This window comes from Lipophrys pholis, assembly GCF_963383615.2.
Source record: "Lipophrys pholis genome assembly, contig: SCAFFOLD_55, whole genome shotgun sequence".
NCBI lineage: Eukaryota > Metazoa > Chordata > Actinopteri > Blenniiformes > Blenniidae > Lipophrys > Lipophrys pholis.
Window position 1 is genome coordinate 100,001 of NW_028291934.1, and position 13,942 is coordinate 113,942.

The 13,942-nt window shown below is 47.4% G+C and overlaps 1 protein-coding gene across 1 annotated transcript in view; it reads right to left on the minus strand.

Moving 5' to 3' along the window:
* The window catches only part of piezo1 (piezo type mechanosensitive ion channel component 1 (Er blood group)), a gene marked incomplete at its 3' end in the record, with an annotated part of 102,624 nt that extends 95,928 nt beyond the window's left edge, over positions 1–6,696 (minus strand). Inside the window, 1 exon segment of the mRNA XM_080494061.1 lies at positions 6,386–6,696. Within this exon segment, the coding sequence (XP_080350187.1) occupies positions 6,386–6,449 (64 nt within the window). The 5' untranslated portion in view covers positions 6,450–6,696.
* Positions 6,697–13,942: the final 7,246 nt, after the last annotated feature.

Consider the following 13,942-nt stretch of genomic DNA (forward strand, 5'->3'; position numbering starts at 1 on the left):
TCTGCTCTCTCTCAGTCTGCTCTCTCAGTCTGCTCTCTCTCAGTCTGCTCTCACTCAGTTTGCTCTCTCTCAGTTTGTGCTCTGTCAGTTTGCTCTCTCTCAGTCTGCTCTCTCAGTTTGCTCTCTCTGCTTGCTCTCTCTCAGTTTGCTCTCTCAGTCTGCGCTCTCAGTTTGCTCTCTCTCAGTTTGTGCTCTCTCGGTTTGCTCTCTCTCAGTCTGCTCTCTCAGTTTGCTCTATCTCAGTTTGTGCTCTGTCAGTTTGCTCTCTCTCAGTCTGCTCTCTGTTTGCTCTCTCTGTTTGCTCTCTCTCAGTTTGCTCTCTCAGTCTGCGCTCTCAGTCTGCTCTCTCTCAGTTTGCTCTCTCTCAGTCTGCTCTCTCTGTCTGCGCTCTCTCAGTTTCCTCTCACTTAGTTTGCTCTCTCTCAGTCTGCCGTCTCAGTTTGCTCTCTCTCAGTCTGCTCTCTCTCAGTCTGCCGTCTCAGTTTGCTCTCTCTCAGTCTGCTCTCTCTCAGTCTGCTCTCTCAGGCGTCACTGCAGGTTAAGGCGTTGATCCTCTGGAGTTGGTCGATTATTAATAAGTTGAAATAAAATCAAAAGTATTGAATTCAGGATTCAAACCACAAACTAATGATCTAAAACTCTGTGAGGTGGAGAGCATGTAGCGGTATCAACCCAGGCCTCCACCCAGACCTCTACCCAGGCCTCTACCGGGGCCTCCACCCAGACCTCTACCCAGGCCTCCACCCAGACCTCTACCCAGACCTCTACCCAGGCCTCTACCGGGGCCTCCACCCAGACCTCTACCCAGGCCTCCACCCAGACCTCCACCCAGACCTCGACCCAGACCTCCACCCAGACCTCCACCCAGGCCTCCACCTAGACCTCTACCCAGGCCTCTACCTGGGCCTCCACCCAGACCTCTACCCAGGCCTCCACCCAGACCTCTACCCAGGCCTCTACCGGGGCCTCCACCCAGGCCTCCACCGAGACCTCCACCCGGGCCTCCACCCAGACCTCTACCCAGGCCTCTACCGGGGCCTCCACCCAGGCCTCCACCGAGACCTCCACCCGGGCCTCCACCCAGACCTCTACCCAGGCCTGTACCCAGGCCTCTACCTAGGCCTCTACCCGGGCCTCCACCCGGGCCTCCACCCGGGCCTCCACCCGGGCCTCCACTCATGGACTCCAGTTAAAGCAGATGTCAGTTGGCAGCAGGACTGAAGTGGAAACGAGCTGGCTGACCACTTCTCTGCTGAATATTTTCGGTTCTCCGCACAATATTTCCTAGTTCTCAGAGGAATATTCCCAGTTCTCTGCTGAATATTTTCGGTTCTCCGCACAATATTTCCTAGTTCTCAGAGGAATATTTCCTAGTTCTCAGGTGAGTATTTCCTAGTTCTCAGAGGAATATTTCCTAGTTCTCAGGTGAGTATTTTCTAGTTCTCAGAGGAATATTTCCGGTTTTCTGCTGAAGACTCTGTTCTGGGTCTTCCCGGGTCTTCCCAGGTCTTCCTAGGTCTTCCTGGAACCAGAACCCGGGCTCTAGAGGCCTGCAGTTCTGGCTCCGCTCCAGAGGAGGCGCTGTGCGGCAACGACTCGTTCAGATCAACTCCCAGACTTCATGGTTCTGTTTGATTCCACAGCGGAACAAAGCTGCAGGTCAAAGGTCAAAGGTCGTCCAGCTCGGCTGCAGGTGTGCCGTGAGCTCACTTCCTGTTTTCATGGAAAAAAGCAAAAAAGCACACACACACACACACACACACACACACACACACACACACACAGCTCCAGTCCTCAGCACCATCTTGTACTAAGAGTAGTACTACAGTTTCCGTCCAGACAGAAGGACCACGGGTCTGATCAGCTTCCTGCGGCGACACATTATTTCTCTTTTCAAGTTACGACTTCATTCCCTTGTTTTGTTCTTTTGGTTTTATGTTTTAAGACACGACAGTAAATAGGATTCAGGGATGTACATCGAAAACTTCACTTCCCAAAAGTAAACAGACACGTGGCGCCTACATTTCCCACAATGCATCATTTTTTAAAGAGACAGACAAGAACACAGCAGCAGTCTGGTTGATCCACACACTGTGACACTCCTTAATGAGGGTCCAGTTCTGGGACCCCCCCCCCCCCACCCTGCCCCCGTCCCCCCCAAGTGTATCGTGAGTACATGAACTCCAGAACAAGACAAAGCGTCTGCGTGAGTTGTGTCGTCTCAGCACCACCAGCTTTCATCACATCTCCACAGACCATCGAAACAGCTGCTCCACCATGACTCCATCCTCTCTGGAAAACTTCTGGCTCAGCCCCGCCCCCAAACACAACCAGCCAATAGCATTCAACTACCAACTGCTCAGAAAAGCCGGCGGGGACGTTCTCAAGGTGAAACTCGCTGGAGACGCTTTAGTGGTTTTCTGGGATTCTGTCATGAAGACGCTGAAACGGTGACGCAGCAGCGACACCACCAATCCTGACGGAGCAAACGACGACGCTCATTCGCTCACGACCACACATTTCCAAAACAAAACCTGGACCAATGTCTCATGAGGACGAACACAAACTAAACCACGAGAAACGTTTTGAAGAACAGCAACATATCGTATCGGCTATTCTGGGGGGGGGGGGGGTATTGACCTAATAACCCTAACACAACTGACCAAGCAGAACACACACACACACACACTGACAAACACACTGACACACACACACACACACACACACACACACACACACACACACACACACACACACACACTCACACACACTCACACACACTCCCAGTATTTCTCACTGAACCGTGACGTCTTGTTAAACTCTTCTGCTGTGGAATGACTGACTCATGTAGCAGCGTCTTGTCTGTGTCGCTGTAACCTGTCTGTCTGTAACCTGCAGTGAGACAGGGGACAGACAGACAGTCATCTCTGTAACCTGTCTGTCTGAAACCTGCAGTGAGACAGGGGACAGACAGACAGTCATCTCTGTAACCTGTCTGTCTGTAACCTGCAGTGAGACAGGGGACAGACAGACAGTCATCTCTGTAACCTGTCTGTCTGAAACCTGCAGTGAGACAGGGGACAGACAGACAGTCATCTCTGTAACCTGTCTGTCTGAAACCTGCAGTGAGACAGGGGACAGACAGACAGTCATCTCTGTGACTGTCTCCTGGACCGTCAGGACTGGTAACAGGCCTTCAGTCAGCATTATCACCAGCAGTGGCACTCCTCAGGGTTGTGTCCTCAGCCCCGCCCTCCACACCCTGTTCACCCACGACTGTGTCTCCTCTCATGAGGACATCTCCATCCTGCAGTGTGTGGATGACACTGCAGTGATTGGACGAATCACTGGCGGAGACGAAGCGGCCTACGGGAGGGAGGTGTCCAGTCTGGTGACATGGTGTGAGGACAACAACCTCAGCCTCAGTGGACATGAGGAGGCAGAGGGGTCCTCATCAGTGAGGACCTCACCGGGACCCTCAGCACCACACAGCTGGTGAAGAAAGCTCAGGAGCGGCTGAGGACATTTGACATGTCCCCAAAGATCCTCAGCAACTTGTACAGCTGCATGGTCGATCCCATCCTGAGCAGCTGCATCCCCGTGTGGCACGGCAGCACCACTGTCATGGACCACCAACACCTGCAGAGAGTGGTGAGGACCACTGCAGAGATCAGGACTCCACTGTCCTCTCTACAGAGACCAGCAGGACTCCACTGCAGGACTCCACTGCAGGACTCCACTGCCCTCTCTACAGAGACCAGCAGGACTCCACTGCAGAACTCCACTGCAGGACTTCACTGCCCTCTCTACAGAGACCAGCAGGACTCCACTGCAGAACTCCACTGCAGGACTCCACTGCAGGACTCCACTGCCCTCTCTACAGAAACCAGCAGGACTCCACTGCAGGACTCCACTGCAGGACTCCACTGCCCTCTCTCCAGAGCATCTACAAGCACAGCGTCCCCAGGAGAGCTGCTGCCACCATCAAGGACCCCCTCACCCCCAACCCAGACTGCTCACACTTCTGTCCTCAGGCCGGAGGGACACAAGAGTGAATGTGAGACCACCAGAGTGGAGAAGTCTCCCTGTCCCTCTATCAGACTCTAAACACTTGAATCTTGAATCCGTTCTCTCCTCTGTATGATTTGAAGACAAACGTTTGACATGTGATCCCAGATCTGCTGATTCAGCAGTACCGCCTCACTAAAGAAACATCTGGAACTCTGCAGCTGTTCGTGACCACGTGGATCAATAACTCTGATATTGGAAGATAATAAATGTATGAGATGAATCTGAATCATTTCTCCACCTCACCGTCAGCACCACCAGCTTCCTCGTCTCCAGAATTTGCTGCTCTAGGTCCAAAGCTCTTTTGAAAAAGAGTAATCTGGATACTTGAGGAATCAGTAACTCCAGGCTTTCTGAAGTCAGATTATTGAAAAGGTGCTTTTTACACAACTTCCTGCTTTTCTGGCTCAAAACAAGGAGCTGAATGTTTTCCACTCTGGATTGGGGTCAGAGCACTGAAACACTGGGATTAAAGTGCTGGAGGACGTCTCCATGAGCAGGGACACGTCCTCTGTCTCACTTGGACTCTGACTGGGTCTTAGTGCTGCTTTGGACACAGTGGGACACAAGGTCCTGCTGGACCCACTGGAACAATGGTTGGACCTTCTGGCTCTGCACTCAGTGGCTTTAAATCCTCCTGGCAAGATGGCCGCCATTCTGCGTCAGCAGCTGATTGTGAACGTGAGCAAATCACTAGTGGGGTCCCTCAGGGCTCCATCCTGGGGCCTTTTAGTGAACATCTCCAGCTCCCACTGGCTCAGATCATGGAACATTACAACATCTGTTCTCAGGATGACCAGACCACACTCAGCTCTATATCTCAGTGTCAGTGAATGACCACGCCCCCTGATACCGGCGGAGGAAATGAAGGAGTGATGAGTCAGCACTTTTTACAAGTCAACCCAGAGAAAACTCAGCTCATTGTTTTTGTCCCCAAAGAAGAAAGGTTAAAGGTCAGCGCTCATCTTGACTCCAGGTCACCCAGGACATCAAATCAGGGAGAAATCAGGGTGGAGTTCTGGACTCCACCCTGAAATTCTACAGCCACATTAAGACAAGAACCGAACCAGCTTCCTAACCGTCTGAACAATGTGGAAGAATCAAAGGATTTCTGAGCAACAAGGTTCTGAGAAGCTTCTTCTGCTTTCATCTTCACTGGAACGGAGTGTTTACCGGCGTAACACCGGGCCAACACCGGGCCAACACCGGGCCTACACCGGGCCAACACCGGGCCTACACCAGGCCAACACTGAGCCTACACCGGACCTACATCGGGCCAACACCAGGCCTACACCGGGCCAACACTGGACCTACACTGGACCTACACCGGGCCTACACTGAGCCAACACCAGGCCTACACCGGGTCAACACCAGGGCTACACCGAGCCAACACCAGGGCCTTCACCAGGCCAACACTGGGCCAACACCAGTGCTACACCGGGACAACACCGGGCCAACACCGGGCCTACAACCGGCGGACACTGGGCACAGAGTAAATCCAAGGGACCAAAAATGTGACAACAGTCGTTCCTGTTGAAAACAATATTAAAATTCAAAGGGCGTTGCCATGGCAGCCTCTAATATTCCTTCCTTCTCCATCAAACAGGAAGTGATGTGTAACTCTGCTCGACATTGTGCAATCTGCACAATGGCCCGGTGTTACCCCGGTAAACACTCCGTTCCAGTGAAGATGAAAGCAGAAGAAGCTTCTCAGAACCTTGTTGCTCAGATTGTGCAATCTGCACAATGTCACTAGAAACTTTGCTGGTGTGGTGATCACAGTCCTGCCCTGATGGTTTCCACAGACAGTGAGAGCGCCACCTGCAGGACATGTTACAGACCAGCAAGGCTGTGAGGATCCGGCCAAGACTGCTCTGATTCCTGGTTTATTCAAGTTTTAACTTGTTTACTCACGTTTTCCTTTTATTAAGAATTTGACTGCTTTATTAAAGTTTTCATTGCATTAGTAAAGTTTAAACTTGGTTCTAAAGTTTGATTTTGACTGCTGCTCGTTAAAGTTGTAATCGTTTAAGTTAAGTTTGAACTTGGTGAATCAAGTTTCCAGCGCCGCACTCGGACCTCCAGCCAGCGGAGCTCGCGCCGCTCACAGTCCGGGGAACACGCGTCGAGTCCCGGCTAACTTTCTCAGTGCGTCCCGCTGCTTCAGCTCATTTCACCACGTGACCGCGACACGCTGTTTCCCGAGCGGACGGAGTAACGTTACCTGAGAGTACAGAGTAAAGGTTACCTGAGAGGAAAGAGTAGCGTTACCTGAGAGTACAGAGTAACGTTACCTGAGAGGAAAGAGTAGCGTTACCTGAGAGCAGGGCGGCGGGCAGGAGGAAGCAGTAGAGGAGCCACACGACCACCTGGATTTCCATGTCAGAGCAGGTCCGGGTCCCGGTCCCGGTCCCGGTCCGGGTCCAGAGACCAGCACACTATCTGGGCTGAGTCCATCCACACTGATCCGGCGACAAAGTAACGAAACGCACAGTAATCCCGAACACACTCATGGTGTCAATGCGAATTCTTCCAGCTGGAGGAGAGAAAAAAAACAAAGTGCTCAAGTTTCTCCTCCGCAGTTTCACAACGTTTATCCTCCGGTTCTCCGGTTCTCCAGAAGTTCTCCAGCGGTTCTCCAGAAGTTCTCCAGCGGTTCTCCAGAACTTTTCCCTCAGTGTGAAGTGTGAAGCTCTTCTGTTCGAGGTGGAAAATGTGATTCACAGACGAGCTGCTGGTCTCCTCCCTGCTCCGTGTGTGTGTGTGTGTGAGAGAGAGAGAGAGAGAGAGAGAGAGAGAGAGAGAGAGAGAGAGAGAGAGAGAGAGAGAGAGAGAGAGAGAGAAAGAGAGAGAGAGAGAGAGAGAGAGAGAGAGAGAGAGAGAGAGAGAGAGAGAGAGAGAGAGAGAGAGAGAGAGAGAGAGAAAGAGAGAGAGAGAGAGAGAGAGAGAGAGAAAAGAGAGAGAGAGAGAGAGAGAGAGGTTTATAGAGGAGCTATTCTCCACTCAGCTGCTCTGCTGGTCTCCTCCCAGCTCTCTCTCTCTCTCTCTACTCTCTCTCTCTCTCTCTCTCTCTCTCTCTCTCTCTCTCTTTCTCTGTGTGTGTGTGTGTGTGTGTGTGTGTGTGTGTGTGTGTGTGTGTGTGTGTGTGTGTGTGTGTGTGTGTGTGTGTGTGTTTTGCTGACATGCACACGTCAATCAACTTTAACACAAACTAGTTCTTCCTCCAGTGACGGAATCTCTCTCACCTGACGTCAGTGCACGAGGGCGTGCGCGTGGCGGCAGCGCCCCCTGGAGGACACAGGACCTCTCCAGGAAACAGTGTCAGGCTTTTCTTTGTTTTAGAGACCATGAGTCACTGAAACAGCAACTGAATGGCCATTGTCTGACGGATGTCACCTGCAGCCATTGGGGCTCTACAGCCCCTCTGTAGAGACTCTGTAGTGACTCAGTAGTGACTCTAGTGACTCTGTAGAGACTCTGTAGTGACTCAGTAGTGACTCTGTAGTGGCTGTAGTGACTCAGTAGTGACTCTGTAGTGACTCTGTAGTGGCTGTAGTGACTCTGTAGTGACTCTAGTGACTCTGTAGTGACTCTGTAGTGGCTGTAGTGACTCTGTAGTGACTCTGTAGTGACTCTGTAGTGGCTGTAGTGACTCAGTAGTGACTCTAGTGACTCTGTAGTGACTCTGTAGTGGCTGTAGTGACTCAGTAGTGACTCTAGTGACTCTGTAGTGACCCAGTAGTGACTCTGTAGTGACCCAGCAGTGACTCTGTAGTGACTATGTAGAGACTCCAGTGACTCTGTAGTGACTCAGTAGTGACTCTGTAGTGGCGGTACTGACTCTGTAGTGACCCAGTAGTGACTCTGTAGTGACTATGTAGAGACTCTAGTGACTCTGTAGTGACTCTAGTGACTCTGTAGTGACCCAGCAGTGACTCTGTAGTGACTATGTAGAGACTCCAGTGACTCTGTAGTGACTCAGTAGTGACTCTGTAGTGGCGGTAGTGACTCTGTAGTGACTCTAGTGACTCTGTAGTGACCCAGTAGTGACTCTGTAGATACTCTAGTGACTCTGTAGTGACTCTAGTGACTCTGTAGAGACTCTGGTGACTCTGTAGTGACTCTGTAGTGACTATGTAGAGACTCTAGTGACTCTGTAGTGACCCAGTAGTGACTCTGTAGTGACTATGTAGAGACTCCAGTGACTCTGTAGTGACCCCGTAGTGACTCTGTAGTGACTATGTAGAGACTCTAGTGACTCTGTAGTGACTCTAGTGACTCTGTAGAGACTATGTAGAGACTCTAGTGACTCTGTAGAGACTATGTAGGGACTCTAGTGACTCTGTAGTGACTCTGTAGAGACTATGTAGTGACTCTGTAGAGACTCTAGTGACTCTGTAGAGACTATGTAGTGACTCTGTAGAGACTCTAGTGACTGTAGAGACTCTGTAGTGACTCAGTAGTGACTCTGTAGTGGCTGTAGTGACTCAGTAGTGACTCTGTAGTGACTCTGTAGTGGCTGTAGTGACTCTGTAGTGACTCTAGTGACTCTGTAGTGACTCTGTAGTGGCTGTAGTGACTCTGTAGTGACTCTGTAGTGACTCTGTAGTGGCTGTAGTGACTCAGTAGTGACTCTAGTGACTCTGTAGTGACTCTGTAGTGGCTGTAGTGACTCAGTAGTGACTCTAGTGACTCTGTAGTGACCCAGTAGTGACTCTGTAGTGACCCAGCAGTGACTCTGTAGTGACTATGTAGAGACTCCAGTGACTCTGTAGTGACTCAGTAGTGACTCTGTAGTGGCGGTACTGACTCTGTAGTGACCCAGTAGTGACTCTGTAGTGACTATGTAGAGACTCTAGTGACTCTGTAGTGACTCTAGTGACTCTGTAGTGACCCAGCAGTGACTCTGTAGTGACTATGTAGAGACTCCAGTGACTCTGTAGTGACTCAGTAGTGACTCTGTAGTGGCGGTAGTGACTCTGTAGTGACTCTAGTGACTCTGTAGTGACCCAGTAGTGACTCTGTAGATACTCTAGTGACTCTGTAGTGACTCTAGTGACTCTGTAGAGACTCTGGTGACTCTGTAGTGACTCTGTAGTGACTATGTAGAGACTCTAGTGACTCTGTAGTGACCCAGTAGTGACTCTGTAGTGACTATGTAGAGACTCCAGTGACTCTGTAGTGACCCCGTAGTGACTCTGTAGTGACTATGTAGAGACTCTAGTGACTCTGTAGTGACTCTAGTGACTCTGTAGAGACTATGTAGAGACTCTAGTGACTCTGTAGAGACTATGTAGGGACTCTAGTGACTCTGTAGTGACTCTGTAGAGACTATGTAGTGACTCTGTAGAGACTCTAGTGACTCTGTAGAGACTATGTAGTGACTCTGTAGAGACTCTAGTGACTGTAGAGACTATGTAGCGACTCTGTAGAGACTCTGTAGTGACTCTTTAGAGACTATGTAGTGACTGTAGAGACTCTGTGGTTACTCTGCCGTGATTGTAGAGACTCTGTAGAGACTCTGCAGACTCTGTAGACTCTGTAGAGTCTCTGTAGACTGTAGTGACAAAACATGTGGCCTAATGTGTCTGGATCATGGCTGCATCTTGGACATCTTGGACATCTTGGACATCTTAGACTGATGTCAGGATGTAGTTGTACGTCTCCATTCAGTATTTGGTGATTTAGTTCCCTTCAGTGTTTTTCTCGCTCCCTTTTATAATGAGCTGCATATGAACTAATCTGACCTCTGAGAACTGCTTTAAGTTACTCCCATATGGTAGCAGAAGACATTCCTGGAGTAGTGCTCATCAGAAGAAAGAAGTATTTGGTCAGAGATAAGTTTTTCAAATGATGTTCGTGTGACTCATAAGAGGTCAAGTTTCCATGAACGCTGGACCGCTGGGGCGTGGAGACATATCCAACTGAACGGGACAATGGTCAGCGATCGTTATACTGTGGTATCTACTGTCTCACATAGGACAGTGTTCTGTGGTACTATGGTATCTACTGTCTGTCACGTAGGACAGTGTTCTGTGGTACTATGGTATCTACTGTCTCACATAGGACAGTGTTCTGTGGTACTATGGTATCTACTGTCTGTCACGTAGGACAGTGTTCTGTGGTACTATGGTATCTACTGTCTGTCACATAGGACAGTGTTCTGTGGTACTATGGTATCTACTGTCTCACGTAGGACAGTGTTCTGTGGTACTATGGTATCTACTGTCTCACGTAGGACAGTGTTCTGTGGTACTATGGTATCTACTGTCTCACATAGGACAGTGTTCTGGGGTACTATGGTATCTACTGTCTCACATAGGACAGTGTTCTGTGGTACTATGGTATCTACTGTCTCACATAGGACAGTGTTCTGGGGTTCTATGGTATCTACTGTCTCACGTAGGACAGTGTTCTGTGGTTCTATGGTATCTACTGTCTCACATAGGACAGTGTTCTGTGGTTCTATGGTATCTACTGTCTCACATAGGACAGTGTTCTGAGGTTCTATGGTATCTACTGTCTCACGTAGGACAGTGTTCTGTGGTTCTATGGTATCTACTGTCTCACATAGGACAGTGTTCTGGGGTACTATGGTATCTACTGTCTCACATAGGACAGTGTTCTGTGGTTCTATGGTATCTACTGTCTCACGTAGGACAGTGTTCTGTGGTTCTATGGTATCTACTGTCTCACGTAGGACAGTGTTCTGTGGTTCTATGGTATCTACTGTCTCACATAGGACAGTGTTCTGTGGTTCTATGGTATCTACTGTCTGTCACGTAGGACAGTGTTCTGTGGTACTATGGTATCTACTGTCTCACGTAGGACAGTGTTCTGTGGTACTATGGTATCTACTGTCTCACGTAGGACAGTGTTCTGTGGTACTATGGTATCTACTGTCTCACATAGGACAGTGTTCTGGGGTTCTATGGTATCTACTGTCTCACGTAGGACAGTGTTCTGTGGTTCTATGGTATCTACTGTCTCACATAGGACAGTGTTCTGTGGTTCTATGGTATCTACTGTCTCACATAGGACAGTGTTATGTGGTACTATGGTATCTACTGTCTCACATAGGACAGTGTTCTGGGGTTCTATGGTATCTACTGTCTCACGTAGGACAGTGTTCTGTGGTTCTATGGTATCTACTGTCTCACATAGGACAGTGTTCTGGGGTACTATGGTATCTACTGTCTCACATAGGACAGTGTTCTGTGGTTCTATGGTATCTACTGTCTCACGTAGGACAGTGTTCTGTGGTTCTATGGTATCTACTGTCTCACATAGGACAGTGTTCTGTGGTTCTATGGTATCTACTGTCTCACATAGGACAGTGTTCTGTGATCAATCAAAAAGAAATGAATGTGTGTGCATGAGACATGGACAGGTGACAAGAATGAAAACTGTTGGAGGACTTGTGTCTCCAGGGGTCGTACAGTTTCTAAGATTGCATAAAGGAGAGAACTGGTGCTGATGGTTTGGACTCGTTCTAGGTTTGCTGGCTGTAAGGTACAGTCGAAGGTACAGTCGAAGGTACAGTCGAAGGTACAGTCGAAGTCTCCCCTGGTACCAGCAGATGTGTATTTAATCCAGGTAGTTTTTTATGAGGTGAGAGAAGAACTGAGGTTCTCCCAGGCGCATTAGAACCCTGTTGCTCTTAACAGGAAGCAGGATCCCTCTGATGTTCTAACTAATGAATCTTACCGAGCCGAAGTTCTGACTGTTTGTTGCTGTCATGGTGTGTGAGAGTGTGAGACCAGCTGGACTCAGGCAGGATGGAGGTCCTCAGTACCATTAACGTAGTTCAATGTACGCTTGTGGGTGTTTTTCTTTATAGAAAAGGATACGACAACAAGAAATCCACAGTCCCGGGTCAGTCCCAGGTCAGTTCCAGGTCTGTCCCAGGTCTGTCCTGGGTCAGTCCCAGGTCAGTTCCAGGTCTGAAAGGGCCACATTCACACATTGTTTAATCCACTATGAACATCAAAATACTACTAAACCATGTGTCCAGTATCAGAACTACATGTCTGATGGTTGTAGTAAAGAAAACCAGAAGATCAGTTAGTATTCAGCTAGTTATGGTTGATTAAATCAGTTAGTATTCAGCTAGTTATGGTTTATTAAATCAGTTAGTATTCAGTTAGTTATGGTTGATTAAATCAGTTAGTATTCAGTGAGTTATGGTTGATTATATCAGTTAGTTTTCAGTTAGTTATAATTGATTAAATCAGTTAGTAGTCAGTTAGTTATGGTTTATTAAATCAGTTAGTATTCAGTTAGTTATAATTGTTTAAATCAGTTAGTAGTCAGTTAGTTATGGTTGATTAAATCAGTTAGTATTCAGTGAGTTATGGTTGATTATATCAGTTAGTTTTCAGAGTTATGATTGATTAAATCAGTTAGTCTTCAGTTAGTTATGGTTGATTAAACCAGTTAGTATTCAGTTAGTTATGATTGATTAAATCAGTTAGTCTTCAGCTAGTTATGATTGATTAAATCAGTTAGTATTCAGTTAGTTATAATTGATTAAATCAGTTAGTAGTCAGTTAGTTATGATTGATTAAACCAGTTAGTATTCAGTTAGTTATGGTTTATTAAATCAGTTAGTATTCAGTAAGTTATGATTGATTATATCAGTTAGTATTCAGTTAGTTATGGTTTATTAAATCAGTTAGTATTCAGTTAGTTATGGTTGATTAAATCAGTTAGTATTCAGTTAGTTATGGTTGATTATATCAGTTAGTATTCAGCGTTATGATTGATTAAATCAGTTAGTATTCAGTGAGTTTTGATTGATTAAACCTGTTAGTATTCAGTTAGTTATGATTGATTATATCAGTTAGTATTCAGAGTTATGATTGATTAAACCAGTTAGTATTCAGTTAGTTATGGTTTATTAAATCAGTTAGTATTCAGTAAGTTGTGATTGATTATATCAGTTAGTTAGTATTCAGTAAGTTATGATTGATTATATCAGTTAGTATTTAGAGTTATGATTGATTAAACCAGTTAGTATTCAGTGAGTTGTGATTGATTATATCAGTTAGTTAGTATTCAGTTAGTTATGATTGATTAGAGTCTCTGACCCTTCATTACTCCTGCCCAGCAGATCAGACTGAGCGGAGCAGACGACCGGGCCAAGATGGCGGTGCCAGCGCGCGCCGGCACCCGGTGGTAGGGGTGGATGAGGCGCCTGCTCTATATTATGTCCATGTTGTGGGAAGGCCCGGAGCGCTTTGAGACGGAGCCACAGACCCTGGGTGGTGCCACTGGGTGGAGCCACAGACCCGGGTCTGGGTGCGCTCTGCCGTACCGGACCCTCCCGCCCCACCCCGTTCTTACATTATTGGAAATGAAATAATTAAATAGTGAAATTATTAAATGTTTCCTGCAAAAAATAAATTCATATTTTAATTGTTTAATGACACATTTATATATTTAATTCCAATTTTTTTTATTAATTAATGACACATTTGATTAATTATTTAGTGGTGGAATTATTCATTTAATTTTGGCACATTTAGGCAATGAAATATTTGAATAGTTAATTAATTATATGTCTTTACATACAATTAATAGTTATTTTACTGAATTAATGACACATTTCTATATTTAATTAATAATCTATCATCTATCTATCTATCTATCTATCTATCTATCTATCTATCTATCTATCTATCTATCTATCTATCTATCTATCTATCGCGTGTCCCTGATTCTACGTTTACAGATCTACAGTTACTACGCTTCTTCCGGTGACGTCGGAGGAAGAGGGCGTGGTTTGGTGGATTTCGCGGGAAACTGTATTGTGTGTCCTGTGCGTGGCGGACGTAGCTTCACCGGACCGGACCACAGACCCTGATCCCAGACC